This window comes from Tamandua tetradactyla, chromosome 2 (genome assembly GCF_023851605.1).
Source record: "Tamandua tetradactyla isolate mTamTet1 chromosome 2, mTamTet1.pri, whole genome shotgun sequence".
In the NCBI taxonomy this organism is placed as follows: Eukaryota; Metazoa; Chordata; class Mammalia; order Pilosa; family Myrmecophagidae; genus Tamandua; species Tamandua tetradactyla.
This window is the reverse complement of record NC_135328.1, coordinates 147549967-147573537: the sequence shown is the minus strand read 5'-3', so window position 1 is coordinate 147573537 and position 23571 is coordinate 147549967. Positions and strand designations below refer to the sequence as shown.

Here is a 23571-nt window from a genome sequence, read left to right as displayed (position 1 = left end):
GTGCATAGCCTACTTACATTCTGCCCACGTCAGGCTACCAGCTGCTGTGGTGAGTAAATATATACTTCCCGCCTCCCAACACAAAGACTGGCTTCCCCCTTGGGAGCACATCTTCATCTGGGTAAGCCTGTTGTGATATATTTTAGAGACTCTTCATCCCTACTGAATAAACAATAAACATTAGCTTCCCACCCACCACGAGCTCCAGACTCTACAGTGGAGATGTGCAGTCACACTCCCTTAGCCAACGACTGAAAATGGTGAAAAATGCCACAATTACATATTCAAGTCAAGAGATCTATTCATACCCGGAATCATGCCCTTTTGTCTTATTCACTGTATTCCTCGTGGAAATTAATTTGGGGTCAGGTCTAGGCAGCTGCAGAATTGAATTGTGGCCAATAAGAACTTCTACTTTGCAGATACACAAGCAGGGCTGTGGCGTCCCGGGTCGCAGCCTCGGGCCCTCCCTTTGGACCTCCTCTGCCACGCATCTGTTCCCTCATTCAGGTGGAGCCGAGCGCTACCCACCCCGTTAGGTACCAGGCACCACAGACGGGACCAGGCTCAGCCATCTTTCCCCCTTATTTCTGGAGAGGGAGGGTACACCAGGCAGGCTGTCACAGAGACGAAAGCCTCCCCATTCTTCTGCAGGCCCTCCTACCTCCTTATGAACAACCTGGGAAAGCAAAAGGCTTTAGGTATAGGACACCTAGTACTTCAGCTTCTTCCTGTACTGTGCATCAGAATATGCCACCATCAGCCAACGAGCTGGCAACCCCCAATTCTTTACAATTAAAGAGCAAAACCTGTGTTGAAGTAACATCCTGGGTACAAACTTAAAAATAGAAACATCAGGAAATGCAAAAGTGAAGGTTGCCTAGCCCACACAGCTCCTAATTGTAACACAAAGTTTACATTTACATCACTTCCCCATCTATTAGTGCACAATTAATATGTAGAAGTGTGGGCTCTGCCATTTATTTCTCCCGCAGCATGGAAAGCACTGAGCACTGATGCATCCAGGTATAATGCTGATGTGCCCAAGAGAGAATTTTGGGGAAGCTGGGGAGTGTCTCCGCCAGCACCCCACCCGGTAATTACTCCTAAGAGGCAGCCACACCGAGCAGAGGGGCACCGGATGTAGCTGATATCCCATAACCCCAGTCTCACTGGTTGCCTCTTTACTTTACCAGGTAGAAACATCCTTCCTCATGCCAGTGGCTTCCAGCAGACCCTGGAGACACCAGGCAGTTTCTGGTTATAGGAGGGGATACGGTTCTGTCATTTCTGCAGCCAGGGCTGGGCCTAGAAAAAAATAACCTAGGGGGTGCAAGGGCAGCTCAGTGGTAGAAGTCTCGCCTGCCATGCGGGAGACCTGGGTTCGATTCCTGGCCTATGCATGACCCAAAACAAACAAACAAACAAAAATTCAACAAATGGTGCTGCAATAACTGGATACTCACATGGAAAAAGAATGAAATGTGACACCCACTGTACAGCATTGAAAAAATGTATTCTAAGAGCCAACCTTCCAAATATCTGAGAAGGTCTCCTGACTTCTCTGAAACTGCAGAGAAATTTAACTAAAACTTTAAGATGACATTCATTCCTGTGGCCAAAAACAAGAACTGCAAAATGACAGGGGAACATTTGTTTTCCCCTGTTAGGTATAGTTAGATTGATTTTTTTTTTTTTTTTTTGAGAAATTAAAGATGGTAGTGATTGCATCAGGAAAAGCTTTGGCTTCAATTTGTGGGTTAAGGATTCATTTGAAGGTTTCAGAAAGGATGGGTGATGAGAATGGGAATTATTTTTAAACATTGCTTTTGATGCCTCAAAGCATAAACTGTGGTGTACTGATTCTTAGCACTATCAGATCTAATGCTTCCCCCCTTTTTTGTAATGCCTAGTTTTACTATCCTGAAATAAATTCATATTTATTAAAATTTGCCTCTACACATAATTTCATAAAAAGCAATATAATGCCTTAACAGTAATAAAAGACGAAAATAAATGGGAAGTAATTTGGAATAGAATAATATGTATTTAAATATGCAAATGCATGGGCACAATACTCCAGAAACAATGAAGAAGTTGCCCCAATGTCTACACTGTACTGGAGTCACAGGAAATGAGGCAGCTCACCGCCGACTTATGCAAGTGTGTCCTGGGACATCAAATGCCACATATTAGTCATGTAATTTTTCCAAAGGGCAAAAATTCTTGGTAAAGTTCTGAATAAAACAAAGTACACATTTTCCTTCATTGATTATGGTTGTGGCATTCCCAGGAAGTTAAAAATATTTTTTAAATTGTGGTAAAGAATAAGGACGGTAGATTCTACAAAGGTTTCATGCACTAGGGTAACTCTCCAAACCCTAAAACCTCCAGATGGGTCCCTGGCCCAGATAAGTCCTAAAATTCAGAGGGGTCAGCCTCTCCAGAATATCACTAGTTCCCTCTATCCCATCCGACATGAAAAAGTTAGAATGGCCATAGTCCAAATACCCCTAAAGAGTGGGAGAAAGATCAAAGGTGATGGTGGAGTTATACAGAGAAGGTCAGGTTTAATAAATGAGTATGACTGCTGAGTCATTATACTGATACTTCTTTTAGCCTCCAGTACCTTAGAGCAGCTAGAAATAAAAATCTAAAATTGTAGAATTGTAACCCATACCTCTGAAATCTGTTCTAATTGTTGCAACGTACTTTGAAATTTATTGCTTTTGTGTATGTATGTTACGTAAAGAGAAGGAGGAGTATAACAGAGAAGAAAGGATTTAACAAATGAGCATGACTGTTGAATCATTATACTGATATTTCTATTGGTCTCCAGTGTCTTGGAGCACCTAGAAGAAAAAAATGAAAAATCGTACAACTGTAACCCATACCACACCTTAAAATCTGTTCTATAACTACTTGTTAAAATACTTAGAAATCTATTGCTTTTTTGTATATATATTTCACAATAAAAATAAAAGACATAAAAAAAGATTTAAAAAAAGTGATGGTAGAGTGGCACAATGGTGACTCAGTGGTAGAATTCTCACTTGCCATGCCAGAGACCAGGGTTCAATTTCTGGAACCTGCCCATGCCAAAAAAAAAAAAAAAAAGTAATGGTAGAGATGGCAAATTTTATGTTTTACACATATATGTTAGCACAAAACAACAGCAACAACAAAAGACCTACAAACTTGCAGAGCACTGTCTGAGTCGCACAGTGCCTTCTGCATGAGAACCCCGCAGACCCACTGTCAGATCCCCCTGCAGTCACTGCAAGGGCCAGAGACATCAGAAAACACAAACTGCACCAAAAACACTGGGCCAGAGCAGGTATATGGTGAATACCACCTACCTCACTTTCCGAATAAGGATGAAATATGCTCACTAGAGCATTAAAAATACACCATTTGGACAAACAATATAGTCTGTGCAACTGGGACTCTCTAGCTCAGAACTGCTTTTAGTTGATTAAATCATCAATCCTTCAAAATCTTCTGAGGTGAAAACTATAGAAAGATAATCCCCTATGAAGAAGACCCTGAAATGGGTCTAAAAATAATATCAAAGAAGTTAGAAGTGAATGATAAATGATTTAATTAAGTTTCCAACTACTTAATACATTGGGCCACTAGAGTAGTATATTTTTGACATGTAATAGTTTTATTTCTATATGCATGAGACAGTTTACATGAATTATGTTCTTAATCTATTAGATTTATCCAATTTCTCTGTTCAATTTCTCAGAATTTTCACTATGCAATTCCATGAAGGAACAGCTTGTAAAGAATCAAAGAATTCTAGATCTGAAAAGAAACTTAAAAATTACCCAATTCAATTTCTTCATCTCTGGTATCTTTTGTTCCAAAAAACAACCCCAAACATTGTGAATGCAATTTCATGCAAAAGTAAACATTTTGATAAATCAAAGGTACCAGTTGAAGCAAACACAATTTTGTAAACACAAACTGAAGTTTTTTTCAATTCTCTAAGTTAGCACACCTATTTTAAAATTCCAACTTTAATGCTCACAAGACACAGTCTATCATGGTGTAAAAAGCACACTGAACATCTGCACAGCTCATATGCACAGCAGAATTTAACATCTCGACTTATAAATTTAAATCTGCAAACTTAGTAGAGCAATGTATATTTTTAGCGAACTCAGATTTTCCCAAATTTTACTCATGTTTTTACTTAAAAATGCAGTGGTTTGCAGCATCCTTCATTAACGACAATTGCTGTGCTTTGTCATGCAGGCAACTATTACTCACCACTGGTCAGTGAAACAGAATGAAAATAAGAGCATTTAAATGCCAAGGAAAATACTTCCCCTAAAACAAGATAAAATTGTGATAGATCTTGGTGGGTAAAAAAGAATAGATGGACTATTCGGTGAGGGTGGAAATACATTCTCTGAGCTGACCACATTCAAAGGCTGGTCAAGTCCTAATCTGTCTCATTCTCAAGTAGATCACCGTCAACATTATGTCCTTCCAATGTAGATAAAATTAATCTACTTTGCTGAAGATATCTGGGACTCAACATTTTTTATTGTCATTATTCTTCTGTCAAGGAAATTCAAGGCAGCAGTTTGAATGTCACTATTAACCTTGCAGAGAAGTAAATTCGATAACAGCATAAACACAGTGCCAGAAAAATGTAAATTTCATACATCTCCCAAGTACACTTAACCAGAGGTTATATTCTAATTGGTGATATTCTCGACATCTGGTGATAAAACAGCGAGAAATAAATACTGGTAGTAAATGCTTCTTAATAACAGGATGCCACGATTTGCTTCAATCTTGAAAGAGATATCCTTACAGCCTGAAAGGGCACTCCGGAGGAACTGGGATACGGCTGACACTTGGGGTGGAAATGGGCTCCAGCCACTTCAATGCAACACAGTGGAAGAAAGGCCTTCTAAGAAAGGTGGAAGAAGAGAATAAAGCAAGAAGGCGAGGGGCCTTCTGATGAAAACTATAAAGGAGTAATCTTCAACCACCAGGCTAACTGCTAGTCTGATTTCCCCAGCCCTTGCTGCAGTGGGGAAGACCACCCCCCCACCCCCACCCCCACCAAACACCTGCCTTGATTGCATTTAGGGGTATATGTCAGATAACACTGTGGTTCAGACATTTAAAGCCTTTTAATAAGGTAGAATTTAAGTTTAAAACCTTTAAGAAGTGTGTAGTTGGAGTTCTATTTAAAGATCCCCAAGAAGAAACCTAAAAAAAGAGGAAGCTTGCGTTTCTATTAGGGATATGGATAATAAATAAGTAAATAATGGGGGGGGGGATAAGGGGTAAAATAAAGTGGGTGGATGGAAATACTAGTGGCCAATGAGAGGGAGGGGTAAGGGTTATGGCATGTATGATTTTTTTCTTTTTCTGGAGTGATGCAAATATTCTAAAAATGATCATGGTGATGAATATACAACTATGTGACAATGCTGTGATTGTACACCATGGATGGACTGTATGTGTGTGAAGATTTCTCAATAAAAATATTTTTAAAAAAAGATTCTATTAGGGGATGCAACTGTGGGAAAAAGAAGGCCTGATTTAAATGCTATTGTTTTGTGGGGTTAAAAGAAGGTAAAATGAATATTAATCAATTTAATGAGGAATAAGTACCAATACATACTATAAACATGTATGAACCTTGAAAACATTGTGCTAAGCAAAAGAAGCCAGACACAGAAGGATAAATATTGTATGATTCTACTTACATGAGATACCTGAACAAGCAAATTCATAAAGACAGAAAGTAGTTTACAAGTTACTAGGAATGAAGGGAAGAGGGAATGGGAAACAACTGCTGGTAGATATGAAGTTTGTTTTGGGGGTAATGAAAATATTCTGGAATTAGATAACATTGGTGGCTGCACAATTTTGTGGATATACTAGAAACCACCGAACTGTATACTTTAAAAGAGCGAATTTTGTGGTAGGTGAATTATAGTTGATTTTGAGAGAGAAGATCAGTGTCAGAGCAGGTTTTATAGGAATAAAAACAGAGTTAAAGTAAAACCCCACAATAAGGGGTTCAAAAAACCAAATCACAGGAAATCTATGGTCACATTTTTGCAAAGTTAATGAAAATCAGTCTAACCCATCAAAAAAAAACACAAGAATAAAGATAGTGAAACTATGACTGTAAACAATGGACCTTTCCCTGAACTGAGAAAGTCTAAAATGATCACAAGGCAGTTAGTTCTTAATCACCGTCCAAGTCCCAGATAAGAAGGCAAGGCCGACCATCAACATGCAACATCTAAATCTGCTTTACTGCAGGGCACAATGCCACTGGGTTTTCATCTTCATATAATAATAGAGAAATCTTTAAAAGGTAGAAAAATGGCTAAAATTCAGACATTTTCCCCACTTGAAGGGAAAAAAAAGAAGACACAATTTTATCTTTATCTGCCTTTATGACCTTGTCCAACTTACTGCGTTTCTGTGCCTTGATTTACCCAGCTGTGAAAGTAAAATGATAATAACACATCTCTGCTCCATCAGGGTGATGTAAGGGATAATTAATGCTGCTAAGGATCTTTGTGATCTTTATAATTGAGACAGCCTGCTATTACTACAAGCCTTAACAAACACCTTCTCTGTGGCAGTCAAGACCTGATTCTATTTAAAGAGGTAATGAGATGTGTTGCAAAACCAAAATGGAATGCTTGATCCATTACATTGCCCTTTTCACTTCATAAACTTTTGGAAGAAACACACATTCCTATAATCATTTAAGAACTGTTACTTTAATGGTATGAAATAACTGAATTTTAAAAAGGAAAGGAAAAAAAAAAAGTAAATTTTTTGAATCCGTTGTTTTCAGACTTGAAGAAACAAGTTAGAGTAGATTGCCCGAGTCACACAAAGAATTAAGGAGCTCAAGAACTAGAATCTAGACACTTTACTTCTGATCCATCATCTTATAAATCTACTTCCCTCAGTGAAACTAATATACATCTCACTATTAGCATTGCTTTCCACTGGTGATATAGATGTCCCTGTACTTTGTAGTTGTGATTTTGGTTTATCTGGCAAAATAAGTTTATGTCATGGGGACCAAGCAGCCCATCAAACTAGCAGAGCCAGATGCACGGGTAGTCCAGTGGTGGAATGCTAGCCTTCCACGTGGGGGAGTTTAATTCCTGGAACATGCCCCCAGTAACGCTATTGGTTACTGAACTTTCCATCTCAGAGATCTGACAATAGAGATGTGAATTTTGAGCTGAGCCTCCATTTCTCATGCAAGCACAGCCATGGGTGATCCCAGAATCCCCTATACATGTGTGCCAATGAGTGTGACCTTTAGCTCTGAGCAAACCTAAGCACAGTTTTCTTGCAATCAGATTTATAATAAAGAAATCTGGAAACCTTCAAGATGTGCTCTGAAGATTCTTTGTATTCCTCCTGTAATGGGTAGGTTCTGGTGTCAACCTGGCCAAGTGATGACATCCAGTTGTCTGGTCAGGCGTGCACTGGCCTGACAGTCACTGCTAGGTGGCTGGTTGACAAACTGGAAGGCTGGTGTATTAAATCATTAGTCAGTCAATTGCATCTGTGGCTGATTACATCTGTGATCAACTAAGGCCTGTCTCCCATCAGTTGAAGGCTTTTAAGGAAAAAGAGAGACTCTTTCACTGCTTCCTCAGCCAGTGAGCCTCTCCTGTGGACTTTGTCTAGACACTTCATGGGCGCTGCCAGTTTCACAGCCTGCCCTATGGATTTTGGACTCTTCCATTCCTGTAGCTGAGTGAGACACCTTTATAAATCTCATATTTCTCTCGAGAACCCTAACTAATACACCTAATTCACTCTCAGAAATATTACCTTAATTTTAATACCTGCTATTTAACAAGAATTATTTAGTTCCTGTGTCTTAAATATCTTTGTATTCCCCGGAACCTCTATTTTCAAGGAATTTTTAGTCCAGTAAGGAAATTATGGCAGGCACACAGAGAATGATACTGCAAGGCAATAAATACTAGCTTCCTAATCAGATATACACACAAAATGCTTTCAAAGTTCAACAGAGGAAGAGCTTGCTACCCCTCTGAGGTAGCATACAGGCAGAGTACAATCTTAAAAGTGAAGTTTGAAAGCTGACTTTATAGGTTATGTGAAGATTTCCATCTCAGAGAGCTAAAAAAATCTTATAAAATGTCTAATTACATCTCACCTTTTAAACACACCTTGCACATGTCTCAATCTTCTCATCCTTCCCAGGTGGACATATGTTGACCAATTGAAGATCATAAAGAGTATCCACATGGGGACTCAAGGCTCACTGGCCAGGGCATACCTGGTGACTATTGTCTTTGGGTGATAGGTAACAAGCTTAAGTGGCCTAGACTTCTTATCAACATTTCTACCCTTTTCCCTCAATCATTTTATAAAATAAAGACAAAATTTATTAAGCATTGGAAACATTTTATTAATATAACTATGCAAAGATACCTAAACTTCACAGAAGCTTGACTCAGCCACACATCAAGTGAAACATGAAAGCCAGAATTATTTTCACAAACGGTAATTTAGGAGTAAATAACTGAAGTGTTTGAAAGGTAGATGTATAAAAGTTGAGGATAGTGTGTCTTTCCATTCAGTGACCTCTGAGAGAAACACAATGAGTAAAAATCTCTTATTTAGGCTAGTTGTCACTTGAATCTCTTTCTTTTCTATTTGTTCCTAATTTTGATGAATGTTGTGCGATTCTGTATGTAGGCATTCATTATAAGCTGTCTCAAAACAATTTTGCAACAGATTCTTTAAAACATGCCAACATATGCATCATGGGAGTCCCAAAAGGAGAAGAAGGAGAGAAAGGGGCAGAGAGAATATTCAAAGAAATAATGGTTGAAAACTTCTCAAATTGAACAAAAAACATATATATACTCATCCAAGATGCTCAACAAACTCCGAAGAGGATAAACCCACATAGTTCCATACCATGCCATGTTATAATCAAACTACTGAATGCCAAAGGTAGAGAATTCTGAAAGCTGCAAAAAAGAAGCAACATGTCACATACAAGAGAGCCTAAACCAGATTAACTTCCGATTTCTCATTAGAAACTACAGAGAAAAGACATTGGGGAGACACATTTAAAGTGCTGTAAGCAAAAAACCTGTTAATCAAGAATTCTACATCTGGCAAAACTGTCTTTCAAGATGAGGGAAGGATTAAGACGATCCCAGAAAAGCAAAAGCTGAGGGACTTTGTCACCCCTACACCAGCCTCACAAGAAATGCTAAAGGGAGTTCTGCATTTACAAGGAAAGGACAGTAGACAGCTAAATGAAACTGCAGGAAGTAATAAAATCTCCAGTAAACAGTGACATGGGTAAATACAAATACCATTATTATAGTATTTTTGATTTGTAACCCTACAATTTACTTCCTACAGGATCTGAAGGAAAATGTACAAAATGCAATGATATTATTTTTATGCCTAGGAGTTACTTCCAGAAAACTTTTTTTTGTCACTCAGATGTGGCATCTCCTTCTCTCCAAGACCAAGTCTGCCAGGAAAATTAATTATCCTCCCCACTACATGGGACATTATATTCAGGAAAAAGTCTCCTGGCAACATGGGACATGGCCCTGGTACTGTGGGATTGACAACACCTTCCTGACCAAGAGGGGGGAAAGAAACATAACAAAATAAAGTACCAGTTGCTAAGATAGTTCAAATAGAGTCAAGAGGCTGTTCTGGTGGTTACTCTTATGCAAGCTTCAGTGAGATATGGCTAACCGCCAAGGTTTTCTGAACCCCAACCAACCCCATTCCTGTCAACCCCAAAGAACACCTAAAGCTCTATCTGAGGTTCTACAAAAGTTTCATGTACTAAGATGACTTTCCAGAAACCTACAATCTCCAGATGGTTCCTAGACCAGACAGGTCCTGAAACCCAGAGGAGCCAGCCTCTCCAAAAAACATCAATTCGTTCCATTCCCCTATCCTATATTATGAATAGCCCTCTGCAACTGAAAAAGTTAGACTGGACACAGCCCAAACACCCCTAAAGATTGGGAGACAGAGCAAAGGAGAAGGAGGAGTTAAAACAGGGAAGAAAGGATTTAACAAATGAGTATGACTACTGAGTCATTATATTCATATCTCTTTTAGTCTCCAGTGTCTTGGAGCAGCTAGAAGGAAAAACCTAAAATTGTGGAACTGTAAAGTAACCCATAGCAGATTTTGAAATCCATTCTATTACTACTCGTTACAATGTACCTTAAATTTATTGCTTTTTTGTATAAATATTTCACAATAAAAAGTGTTGAAAACAATACATGACATTTAGGTACACATACTGGTGACCCAGACTTCATTTCTGTGCACAAATTCCTTCTGACAAGAAAGAAAATGTGAAAATTTTTACTTTTAATATTTTTCAAGACAATCTTAAAAAGATATGATTAAGGGTGGGCCACGGTGGCTCAGAAGGCAGAGTTCTCGCCTGTCATGGCAGAGGCCCAGGTTTGCTTCCCAGTGCCTGCCCATGTGAAAAAAAAAAAAAAAAAGATATGATTAAGTCTATTTCAATTTTTAAAAGTGGGATACTAATGCTTCTTAGATTTTGTAAATCCTTTCTGTATCAATCCATCTTACATAATGATATATATCTACTGATTGCTTTGAAGCTATTTTCCTCTTAATCCTTTTACCTTTAAATACAGAAAATTACACAAGTAAATACAATTTGCTTATCCATATTTTTATAATTGTTATTTCCATTTTCAACATAACTACTTTATTTGAAATCATTTTTTGTCACATGATGGTAGGTCAAATATCTAACTTGACTTTTTTTCCCTCATATGTACAGATTAGGTCTTAAAACTTTTCTTTTGTAGTGATGGACATGCAACTCAAAACTTCCCATTTAAACCACTTTTAAGTATATGATACAGTGAAATATATTTCTAAAATACTAGCCCTTCACCAGTGATGTATAATATTTCCTGTTACATACTATAAAACACTGTTCTGCATACCAGAGTTTTATATAAGTTAACACTCTAATACAAACATATGCAAAGAAAACTAAAAACATACTGTTAGAATTTTATGAGAAATAAATTTACAGCAAGTACCCACAATTATGTAATATATTTATAACATTGACAAAATAACAAAAAAATGTAATGTATAAACATGTAATTTGTGATAGGAACCACATAAAGGTGGGGGAATGAGGTATATAGGAACATAGTTACGTTTGCTATTGAAATTAAGTTGGTATCAAAGCAACTGAGATTGTTATAGATTTAGAATGATAAATTTAAGCCCCATGGAAACCACAAAGAAAATATCAGAGAAGACACAAACATAAAGGGATAGAAAGTGAGGGACAGCGGCAATGGAAGTTAACATAGATGTTTCTCTTTGGGGTGAAGTGGAAGTTCTAGTAATGGATAGTTGTGAGAATAATACAATGTGGTGAATATGGTTAAGCTCACTGAATGGTGTGCTGTGGGGGGGAGGCTGGGATGGGGGACAGTTTATGTTGTGCATATGTTTCCACAGTTAGAAAAAAAAGAGAAACTAAGCAGAAAATGGCAATTAAATGCTATATGTGGTGTTCTAGTTTGCTAGCTGCCGGAATGCAATATACCAGAAACAGAATGGCTTTTAAAAAGGGGAATTTAATAAGTTGCTAGTTTACAGTTCTAAGGCCGAGAAAATGTCCCAATTAAAGCAAGTCTATAGAACAATCCAATCTAAGGCATCCAGGGAAAGATACCTTGGTTCAAGAAGGCCGATGAAGTTCAGGTTTCTCTCTCAAGTGAGAAGGCACACGGCAAACAGGGTCACGGTTTTCTCTTAGCTGGAAGGGCATGTGGCGAACACAGTATCATCTGCTAGCTTTCTCTCCTGGCTTCCCTTCACAAAGCTCCCTGGGAGGCATTTTCCTCCTTCATTTCCAAAGGTTGCTGGCTGATGGACTCTCTGCTTCTCGTGACCATGTTGTTCTGCTCTCTCCGAATCTCTCTTTCTCTAAAATGTTTCCTCTTTTGTAGGATTCCAGTAAACTAATCAAGACCCATCCAAATGGGTCGAGACATGCCTCCAGCTAATCCAGTTTAACAACCACTCTTGGTTAAATCACATCTATGGGGAGATGATCTAACTACAGTTTCAAACATACAATACTGAATAGGGATTTGAAGAAATGGCTGCCTTTACCAAATAGGATTAGGATTAAAACATGGCTTTTCTAGGGTACATTCATCCTTTCAAACCAGCACCCATGATACTATATGAGATCTATGAGTGGGAGAGAAAAGGCTCAAGAGGATAGTATTGGCGTAAGAAAAAGCTGGAATAAGGAATGTAAGCTTTGAATCAATGTTAAATCTCCTGTAATTGATACCTGCATTTGTGGTGACTATATAAGTTCATGGAAAATATACATGGAAGTATTATGTGTCCAAGAAATATGTGTGCAACCATTTCTCAAATTTTTGGAAGACAGATAAACAGAGAGATAGATGAAAGAAGGAAAGAAATGACAAAGGTGGCAAAATGTTAAAACTGCTGGATCTGCCTATCTGTACGTGGTGGGGGTATACCGGATCATTCTGTATAGGGTTTGTATTATTTTTGCAATTGTCCTACAGTTTTGAAATTATTTCAAAATAAAGTTAATACAAAAAAATAGAATCAATGAAACAAAAAGATGATTCTTTGAAAAGATGAATAAAATAAATTTAAAAAGCCTTTAGCTAGGTTGACAGAAAAAAAAAAGAGAGACTACAAATAACTAAAATCAGAAATGAAAAAGGGGCCATTGCTACCGATACCACAGAAATAAGGCTTATAACATGATAGTATGAACAACTGTATATCAACAAATAGGAAACCAAGACGAAATGGACAAGTTCCTAGAAACACGCAAATGACCTGCACTGACTCAAGAAGAAATCTTCTGGATTGCAACAGACAAATAACAAGTAAAGAGACTGAACCCGTTATCGAAAACCTCCCAATAAAGAAAGCTCAGAACGAGATAGCTTCACCTGTGTGTTTTACCCAAAATTCCAAGAAAAATTAACAGCAATCCTGCTGAAAATCTTCCAAAACTGAAGAGGAGGGACCACTCTGTGAGACTAAAATCAACCTAATACTAAAGCCAGATGAAGATACCACAATAAAAGAAAATTACAGAACAATATCCCTTATGAATATAGATGTAAAAATCTTTTAACAAAATACTAGCAAACTAAATCCAACAGTACAGGAAAAGGGTTATACACAATGATCAACTGGGATTTATCCTAGGTATGCAAAGGTGGTTCAATATAAGAAAGTCAATTAACGTAATATACCACATTAAAAGAATGAAGGAAAAAACACACACGATCATCTCAATTGGCACAGAAAAGGTATGTGACAAAACCTAGCACCCTTTGTGATAGAAAACTAGGAATAGAAGGAAATTTCTTCAACATGGTAAAGGGTAGGTATAAAATATTCACAGCTAACAACACATCCAACAGTGAAAAACTGAAAGCTTTTCCCCATCAGGAACAAGATAAGGATACCTGCTTTTACCACTGACACTCAGCATTGTACTGGAAGTTCTTACCACAGAAATTAGGCAAGAAAAAGAAATATAAGGAAGAAGTACAACTTTCCTTATTGTCTAATGACATGATTGCATACGTAAAAAATCCACAAAAAAGCAACTAGAGTTAATAAACAAATTTGGCAAAGTGACAGGGGACAAGATCAATATGCAAAATTCAGTAGTGTTTCTATACGCTAGTAATGAACAATCTAAGGAAAGAAATCAAGAAAAAAAATCGATTTACAACAGCAACTAAAAGAATCAAATACCTAGGAATAAATTTAACCAAGAATATAAAGGACTTACACATGGAAAAACGACAAGACATTGCTAGAAGAAACTAAAGAAGACCTAAATAAATGGAAGGGCATTCTGTACCCATGGACTGGAACACTACGTTGTGTTAAGATGTCAAGTCCACCCAAAGCAATTTATTGATTCAACACAATCCCAATAAAAATTCCAAAAGCTCTTTGGCAAAAATGGGAAAGACAGTCATCAAATTTAAATGGAAGTGTAAGGGGTCTCAAATAGACAAAACTATCTTGATAAAGAAGAACAAACCTGGAGTATTCACACTTAAAATTTAGAACAAAGCTACAGTGGCCAAAAAAGCATGGTACATGCACAAGGACAAATCTCTAAAGTGATGGAATTGAACTGAGAGTTCAGAAATAAACCCTCACATTTCCCATTTTTGCGAAAGAGGCTTTTGGAATCGTATCAGGATGAGAAAGAAACAGAGAACAATGATTACCTCCGAGAGGGCAACTGTGTGGCCTCAAGTAGAGATGGGAGGAATGTAGCTATTCTATTTATTTAACAAACATTTATGCAGCCTTAACCAGGTGCCAGGTATTATTTTGTGCTTTCCAAATATTAGCTCATCAATATCATAACAATATTCAAGACCATTTTGCAGTTGTGCCCACTAAGCATGGCCAAGTGACCTGGCCAAGGTCACTGAGCTAGTCATTTTGGCTTGAGGTGGGGTTTTGAGCCAGGATTTAAACCCATGTTTTCTGGCTCAGTGTCCATGCTCTTAACTGCTTCACTATATAGCATAGAGTGGGTTTATTTTCTCATTGTTTCACCTCTTATACTTCTGGAATTCTGCACCATGCATGTGTTTTACCCATCTGAAAAAGTAAAGACTCTATTATAATATAGTTGTCTCCAGAAATGAGAGCTAAAAAGATGTCAGGGCATGCCACAGTGGCTCAGCAGGCAAGAATGCTTGCCTGCCATGCCAGAGGACCCAGGTTCGATTCCTGGTGCCTGCTCATGTAAAAAAAAAAAAAAAAAAATATGTCATACATGGTCCTTCCTGAGGTCCCATTTTCAAAAGGAGATGTCCCAATTCCTTCAAGTGGAGGAATAAAGTTAGGAACATTATTCACTTTCAAGCCCATTACAAAAGAGGGAGAACAAAAATGGAAATGCTGACATGCATCATTTGGCAACCAGTACTCATAACATCACAAAAATAGGCAGATCTATTTTTTTTTCTTTATGTAACAGGCCACAAAGTTTCCTCTTTCCAACAGCTAACTGCATTTCAGAAAACTGTCACTTCACAGAAATCTGACTCACGGTACACAGGAGACAGTATTTGCATCCAGTCATCCCAGACTCTCAAATGGCTATTAAAAATGACAAATCCAACAGAAATTTCAAATAATGCTCTCATAAGAGAAATTCTTTATATTTTTACTTGAAAGGAGTACGCTATCTTCAATGTTAGGGAGACAACATAGAACTGGTTTTTGCTCAAAATACTGGCAAATTTCATCCCCACGTCTTCCCACATCTCAACATTGCCTCGTCCTCTCTGCTGTGGGGCTTCTCCTCACAACCATCACCAGGCATACCTGTTACAGCCCAGGAGGATGTTTTTCTGTCATCTAAGCCCCTAAAGAACACCTGTGAGGATGATAACATGGCATATGACTTTATAATGGTGAGGAGCATGTGCATTTTATAAGGGATCTACAGTAATTCATTCATTTGTTCTTTCTACAAAACTTTTTTTTTTTAAGTACTTATCTTACAGGAGACTGCTGGGTCATAAAAATAAGACATTAACAGCCAAAGGAATGAAGCTATAATGGTGGAATAATAGCAAAGAGTTGATATTTCAGGGCGAAAAATCTACTGAGTCAAGCCACACTACAGTGGTCATTAAATGACCAGGCACGTCCTTCATGGTATACAAGGTGGTGAAAAAACTGCGATATTCTGCCATTTGGTTTTTTTTTTTTTTTCAGATATGCACTGCGTTATACTATAAATTTCTGGAATTTAGGGTTTTCTATAATTCGGCCCCACCTACTTTCCAACCTTACTTCCCGTTTTACCTCCTCACCTATCAAGCTAGGTGGCCTCTAGCTTCTGCCTCTAGGTTCCAGGCATCCTGTCTTCCCCTTCACCGAACCCCTTCCCACAGACATCCCTCCAGGTCCATGCTGTCCATCTTTGGTGCTCAGATCAAATGCAAACTCTCATGATTCTCATGCTGGGAGAACTCTGCCTCTCTGGACCCCCTTGCTCTAATGAACTGAAAACCAGTGTAAATTCCACCTCTGATGGGAACCTATAATTCTCTTTATTGCAAAGGTTTTATATTTTAAACAACTTTTTATTTTTAAAATAATTTTGAACTTACAGAACAGTTGCAAAAATAATACAAACCCCATTAAGAGAACTCTAAAATACCACCTCTCAACACCCAGATCTGCCAACTTTAACATTTTGCCACATTTGCTATATCATTTTATCTATCTAATTATCTGACTTCAGAACATTTGCCAGTAAGTTCTATACATCATGCTCCATGAACACATAATACTTCTATGTACATTTCCTAAGAATAAAGATACTGACTGATGTAACTACATTACATGCAATCGTTAAGTTCAAGAAATTCAATACTGACATAAAGCTTACAGTTTATATTCCAATTTTTTTCATATGTCCCAGTATTGTCCTTTTTAAAGTTTTCACTCCATTATTGGATCCTGTCCAGAATCATGTATTGCATCTAATAGTTATTGCCTGTTTTTTTTTTTTTAAAACCATTAATTATTATTTATGAGTGTTTTACTGGAGGGTAGAAAATTATGCCTAATTCATCTTTATGTACTTGCAATACTTAGCAAAAAGTAGATACTCTAATAATATCTTTAAATAAACTAGTAAATAGATGAATGACAGGATGAGAAAAGGGAATCACATTTCTGAATAAAACTCAGTTAATCAGAAAATAAGTATTCAAGGCCAACACCTTCTGTTGCAATTAAAAGCCACCTTTAACAAATAATCCTGAAACCAAAGGTTTGTCTATATGGGGAAACTGGTATTTCCCAATCAGGTTTTTTTTTTTTAATTTTATTTTTTTAAAAAAAGGGACTAATCATCTTTAGGAACACTAGTATGTTTCTACATCTGGGAAGGGAATCTGGGGTGCCAGCCAGACACAGTAATAGCATTTTTACACACAAACAGAGCGTTCTCCTAGCTAAATGCCATCAGTCATCTTAAACTAGGCCAGGGATGCCAGAATTCCCTTACTCTCATAAACAGGAAATAAGTGGGTTTGCCACATCAGAGCTGGCCCTGTAATTCTCTTCCCTGGTGAAAAGCTGTATAATGGACACATACATTCCCAAGAGCAATTCTTTCCAAAGAGAAAATTGGCATTTAAGGGCCTGCTGGTATCTTGAGACTCTACACTACTCATATATCAATTTAAAAAGAGAGCAATTCAAAACTGGGAGAGGGTAGGGGGAATAAAAAATAAAAAAAAAACTCAGGCCACAATGACCTCCCCAGTCTGGTAAGCATTTGCTGGGTTTATATTGTCTAAATAGCAGTGGGAACACAGGTCTTTTCTCTTTTGCTTCTGTTAAATACACCCCCAATTCCAACACTGTATAGTATTAACCACTGTATACAGATGGTGGATACATAAGGCTACAACAAGTTCAGTGTCTACATGAAGAGTTTATTCTGGAACGCTATCCTCAATGAGACTCTCAAAGAGCTGCTGGCATTTTTCAAAATATGACATATACTAGAAAAGGGATTTTCATACATAAATTACAAATACAGCATTAAGAGAAAATCAGTGTAGACAGGTCTGGCATGTCCAGTCCCTTTAATGGTGGCTTGTTGGCTCAGAAATGATACTGGCCTCTTTGGGGCAATTCCAGTGGTAAAATTAATTCTGGCTGTAAAAATGTCTTTATTGATGGCATTTCCTTTCTAGTCTTTCATTCTATGGTGGATAACTGAACAGAAATTCAAAACCTTAAAAGCAAGAATCAAATGACTATTCACTTCTTAGGAAACAAAGGAACTTAATGAACACTTGACAATGCTCTATGTGTATCTGTCAGCAGCGCTTCTTGGAGGGTCACAGGGATGCTGTATGTAGTCACCCTGGCATCTCCTGAAGTTCCCTGCTTCTTGGTCTACTCCATTTGTGGAATGTGAGCCCTCAGGGTCTTGTGAGGGTGGAGTAAATGAGGTGATCTAGCAAATCAAGTGAGCACTAGAGTCCGACAGCTGGACTGAGAGGATAGCAGCAGACAATCACAACAGTTATCAACTGCTGAAAGTTTTACACTTATTATATCACTGAATCCTCAAAATCTCAGCCTGGAAGGGTTCAGAAAAGGCTAAGTCCTACTGCTCCAGGTCAAGGGCACTTCCATTCTTACCAACAGGACGAGTGAGCCATTACCACCTCCCCCAGGGTGTTCAGATCTGATCAAGAGACCACAGGTTACAACTGTACTTTTCTGGATACCTGGCCAAAAACTGAAATAGACCAAAAGCCGTGAGCTAGTGTAACTTGCTGCCAGGGCCCAGCAGAAAGATCAGTAAATGTTCACCTTGGACAGCTAAGATATGCCAAAATAACTGATTAAGTCTTTCTTCCTCCTCCACCTTCGGATGTTCTTAGAGTTTCTATGGAAAAATAGGCCTTCCCTTCCAGAGAATCAGCTGTTTGGTTTTTCTTAATAGGCCGAGGATTGGTTTCATAGAAAACAAAACAACAAGATTTTCCTTCCTTTCTAGTAGCAGGTCTGGTACTACTGAGGGAACGTGAAATTGAGGGAAAGGCAGGCTGTGAAGTAACAACTTCTAAAAGTAATTCAAAGTTGCAGTAAAAGTTGTTTTTCACAGTCATTGAAATGATTTCATTTGTGTAACTCTTCATTTTAGTTTTTGTAAGAAAAGAGGATTACTGTTTTTCTTGCATTGCAAAAGCTTATCAGAGTGACTTCCAATAAAACATAACGAGGCAAACAAAAGGGAAGTTAAGGAAAAGTGTGTTTGCAGAGTTCCTGCTATGTCAGGAGTTGAGCTGGACAAATCACGGATGTTAAACCTGCCCAACCTCAAGCGGCCCACCCAGGCCTCGTGTTCCACGTGAAGATGTCAAGGCTCAGGGTCTCCATTCGGATTCCCCACGATGTAGACTTGTAGCCAAGGACTTGGGTACCAGAGTTTATCTGGACAATAACCCCAGGAAGCTCAAGTGAGGGAGAAGGGGAGGTGAGACAAGAAAGGAAGACAAGCCCATAAGAGGTGTGAAAATGAAGTTGCTATAGGCAACGGGGGCTCAATTCCACAGAGACCTGAAGAACTGTATGGAATGTACCTTCGAATTGCCCCATCAGGGATAAGAAACTAGGGTGTTGTCCACCTATGCCCACACCTCCCCGGTGAGGGCCACCCCTTAAGGTCACATGGCCTTTAATGGCAGCCAAAGACCTAAAACCAGACAAAGGCTTCACGTTTCTCCCAAGGCCACGTCACCCCCAGAGTTTCCATTAAATGAAGCTCCCTCGTGTAACCACAATGGACAAATGAAAAACAAGTCATTCTTTCTTTCCTTCTTCTTCTTTCAATTTCCTCCCTACCCACCTTTTATTTTATTGTGCCCCAATCTTAACAACTAACAGCCTTCCTTCTGCTATATCCACTCCCAGGCATTTACTTACTCCACAGACCCCCCAACTGCCTCAAAAAGGGGGGAAGGGGGGCATTACATTACGTTTGCAAAGTGCTGGAGGAAGCAGCGCATCATGGCGTCTTGCTTCCCACACGAGCACGTTACTACAGACAGTGACCTGGAGTTGAAGAAAAGGAGCAGACGGTAAAACCCCGGCAGGAGGGCAGTGGTGTGTCACTGGGGAAAATGATTCTCTCCCCCAGAAAACACAGGCACACCAGCCAGCAGGAAGTGGTCACTCACCCCTCCTGGTTCGTCCAGGGACAGGAAGTGAAGCTGTAGCCCTGCAGCTTTGTAGGTAGCCACAGGAAGACCAGTTGGGAAAAAGCTCTGTCCCCATTTGAACAGCTCCATCATCTTTAGGTACAGGCCAGTGTTTCTTAGGTCAGTTATACTGGTTTATACATGGCAATGGCTCTCTTGAATGAGTAATACAATAGCTCTCTAACATACCCAGGACCTCCTCTTTACTCTGTGTCCTTGCAAAGAAGTTAAACAAGCTTAGCTAATGTTTGGTCCTTGGTATTTTTTCTTTTAAAGGTAAATTTGCCCCTTTTGCTGCTTTCCATCGAAATTCATTGCCCCAGTGAATACCAAAAGTGTTATAGATTCTGTAGCGATTTCTTATTATGATAAAATACATAGAGATATAACACAGGTAGTGAACGGATCCCTGATGTATAATGAATCCGACGGATGGACACATATGTGTATTATAAGAAACACTCAGGCTGCTACCAGCAGCCCAGGGAGGCTGAATGATTGCCCTAATAGAACCACGAAATTAATTAGCTCCATCATATTTTTTGTTTTATGACTCTCACTTTTATATGCCAGCAGTCCATTTAATGGCATTTTAAATTGGAGTAAGGCCCCAAGAGAGGAAGGGAAAGCACTATTCTCCTTATTGAATCACAAATCTTACAGTTCAATTTTTTTAATTCCAAAAATGACCTAATAAACTTGCTTTATAATTAAATCCATCCTGACAACTTCTCTTCAGTGTTTTGCATTCATTTTTGGAAATCAGGCTGAGATTTCAAATGGAAAGCCCTTAGCATTGTAATTAAGCGTAAAAATTACTTTGTATGTTCCCTGGATAAAGACCCCATGCCCAGTCTCCTATGGAGCTTGACCAGCGTTCTCCAGGGATCTAAAGGAGAAACTACAAGGTTTTAAGAATTAGCCAGAGCCTCTGATTTACTTGGCTGCAATACATGAAATACGCATGAATGATAAGCTCAGAAATTCAAACCAATGATTTTCTCATATGGAAATTTTACCTTGGTAAAAATAAACTGCCATACAGTTCTCCATTTTTAGACTTTTAGAAAATTTAAAACTTCATTATCTATATTAAAAGTATACAGTTCATTGAGGAAGGAAGCTTATCGAGAGATGTAAAGAACCAAAGTACATCAACTATTTTACGAGCCCAATAGATTGTTATAAAATGTTTTTGTCTTAGATTCAGCTAGAATTAAATCTTTCAACTTTGGCATTTATGCCAGCTTTTCATCTACCTTCAATCACAGAGCTACCACAATACTAAATGTGGCAGGCTGGTTTTCCAACCTTCTGCGATTTTTAAAGAATGTTATTTCGTGCAAAAATAATTATTTTCTATTTTCATGAAATTACTGTGATTACTAAAATGCATGGAATTTTGGTAAAATCTACTCAGTTGGCATCTGCGCTCATCTCCTAATAAATGAGAAACATTCTTTGAACAGATTAAATAACCTATGTTTGCAAGCACAATTATAGCCTAACAAGATTAGCTACTGATACCAGCATTGAAGAAAGGAAAAAGAATAGTCTTACCATGTGCTGTATTCTTCTTAAAGTTATCCAGGAATTCTTCCAGAAGTTGGGATTGGTTCGGAGGGGGCAGCAGATGCTTCTGGTCCGTGAAGAGGTCGCTGTCTGACCAGGAAGTGTACAGGGTTCCTGTCGTGTCCTGAGGCCGAGCCAACAGAGTGAGCCCGACACTCCTCTCAGAAAACAGGGCCTCCATTTGCTTAAGGTTAAGGTCAGAAACGGCTTCCCCATTTAAGGTCACAATTTCATTGCCCTTTCTCAACCCTGAGAACAAGGAAGGGAAGGTTATAAGCAGGGGGATTGCAGCAGGGCGGGGGATCTTTGAGAAAAATATTTTAAGAAAGCTCTAAGCACGTATTGTCTACTCTTAGGGATTGTTTTGTTTGCTTCTGTCTTCACAGAAAGCACTAAAATGTATGATATTTAGTGGCCACTGATGATAAAAGGAATTTCAGCTCCCTCAAGGCTATTATTAGGAGGACTCCTTTGAAAGAGAAACAACTGCGAGCCACGCAAATTAATCGTTCTTCTATTTATCTGATCTTAAAACCCCAGGAAATAACATGTGTTTTAACTCTGTCTGATTGTCTGCCTCTCCCATGCTCTTTCTCCCTCCCTCTCATTCTACATATACATGTACACTCTATCTGTACATATGCTCTCTCTCAACACACACTCACACACACATTACACTCTCTATGTGTACACGTACTTATGCATTCTCAGACTATTAAGTTTTCTTTTTTTAGAATTCTACGAGAAACAGTTCTCTGGCAAAACCGTAAGAAAACTTCACTAGCAAGACTGCATTCCAAAGTTTCCAATGAGACAAGAGCAGTGGCCCTCTCTGGGCCACACAGACCTTCCCCATACGCCAAGCTGTCCAGGAGAACGTCGCTTATAAATATTCGGCTGAGATGCTGATGCTCATCTACCTGGGCTGTAACTGCAAATCCTAGGAATGAAAATAAAAGGGGGAAAGATAAAGTCTAAATTCACCACAGTGATTAATTTCTCCACTCCCATCAGCCACATTTCCCTGAGCCTCTATTCTCATGAGTATGGTGTGCTGAGAAAGTCTAAATTGTGTACACATATGTACACATATGCAGCAGGGACAGTAGAAGAGGAGCATGTCAGATTTGAAGGTTTAAGAAACAGGCATTCACAAACTCAAATGGAGTCAAGAGGCTACTCTGGAGGTCACTCTTATGCAGGCTTCACTTAGCCATTGCTACTTATCACAACTTGCCAAACCCCAACCAAAACCATTCCTGCCAATCCTAAAGAACACCTAGGGCAATATATAAGATTCTACAAAGGTTCCATGCACTAGGGTAACTTTCCAGAAACCTACAACCTCCAGATGGGTCCGTGGGCCAGATAAGTTCTGAAATGCCGAGCGGCCAGCCTCTCCAGAACATAGGCTACTTCCATCCTCCTATCCCATATTATCAACAGCCCCTTCCAACATGAAAAAGTTAGAATGGCCATAGCCCAAATGCCCCTAAAGAATGGGAGAAAGATCAAAGGTAATGGTGGATTTAGAGAATCAAACAAGTATGATTGCGGAATCATTTTATTGACATTTCTTTTAGTCTCCAGTATCTTAGAGCAGCTAGAAGTAAAAGCCTAAAATAGTGGAACTGTAATCCATACAAAACTCTACAATCAGTTCTACAACTAATTGTTGTGATGTGCTTTGAAATGTATTGCTTTTGTATATATGATATTTTTCACAAAAAAAGAAGAAATATATATGTTGCCTCTGTGCCTAATGCAAAAGAGTTTTCCAACTATCATCATTCAGTCATTCATCACTCAGATACAGAGAAGTCAACACACAAATGAAGACCACACAAATCGAAGTTAAGGCCAACAAAAATACAAACCAAATGCTAAACAGGTTTCAAAGGAAAAATTAACATGTTATTTGTTTGAGAACATTATGTATATTAAGAAACAAAGAATAAATTATAAAAAGGAAACTTTGACATGTTGTAAATAATGACTAGCATTTGATCAACTAGAATTATTTTAAGGAAATTAATTATGTTGTATCAGCACACTTTATAACACAAAAGTTCCTTCTCTGGAGGTATTTATTAATCATTATCTAACTGAATTCATA

General features: G+C 38.5%; 1 protein-coding gene across 7 annotated transcripts in view; it reads right to left on the bottom strand.

The window, feature by feature from the left end:
- The window catches only part of TIAM2 (TIAM Rac1 associated GEF 2), a 136679-nt gene that overhangs the window by 62028 nt on the left and 51080 nt on the right, over nucleotides 1-23571 (bottom strand). For all 7 annotated transcript variants that reach the window (XR_013170834.1, XM_077149330.1, XM_077149328.1 and 4 more), the window contains 2 exons: nucleotides 22303-22395; nucleotides 21444-21704 (listed from right to left, as the gene is read on the bottom strand). Coding sequence is in view for 6 of the 7 variants with exons in the window: in XM_077149330.1 (XP_077005445.1) it covers nucleotides 21444-21704; nucleotides 22303-22395 (354 nt within the window). In the remaining variant the exon portion in view is untranslated. The remainder of the gene's footprint in view (nucleotides 1-21443; nucleotides 21705-22302; nucleotides 22396-23571) is intronic.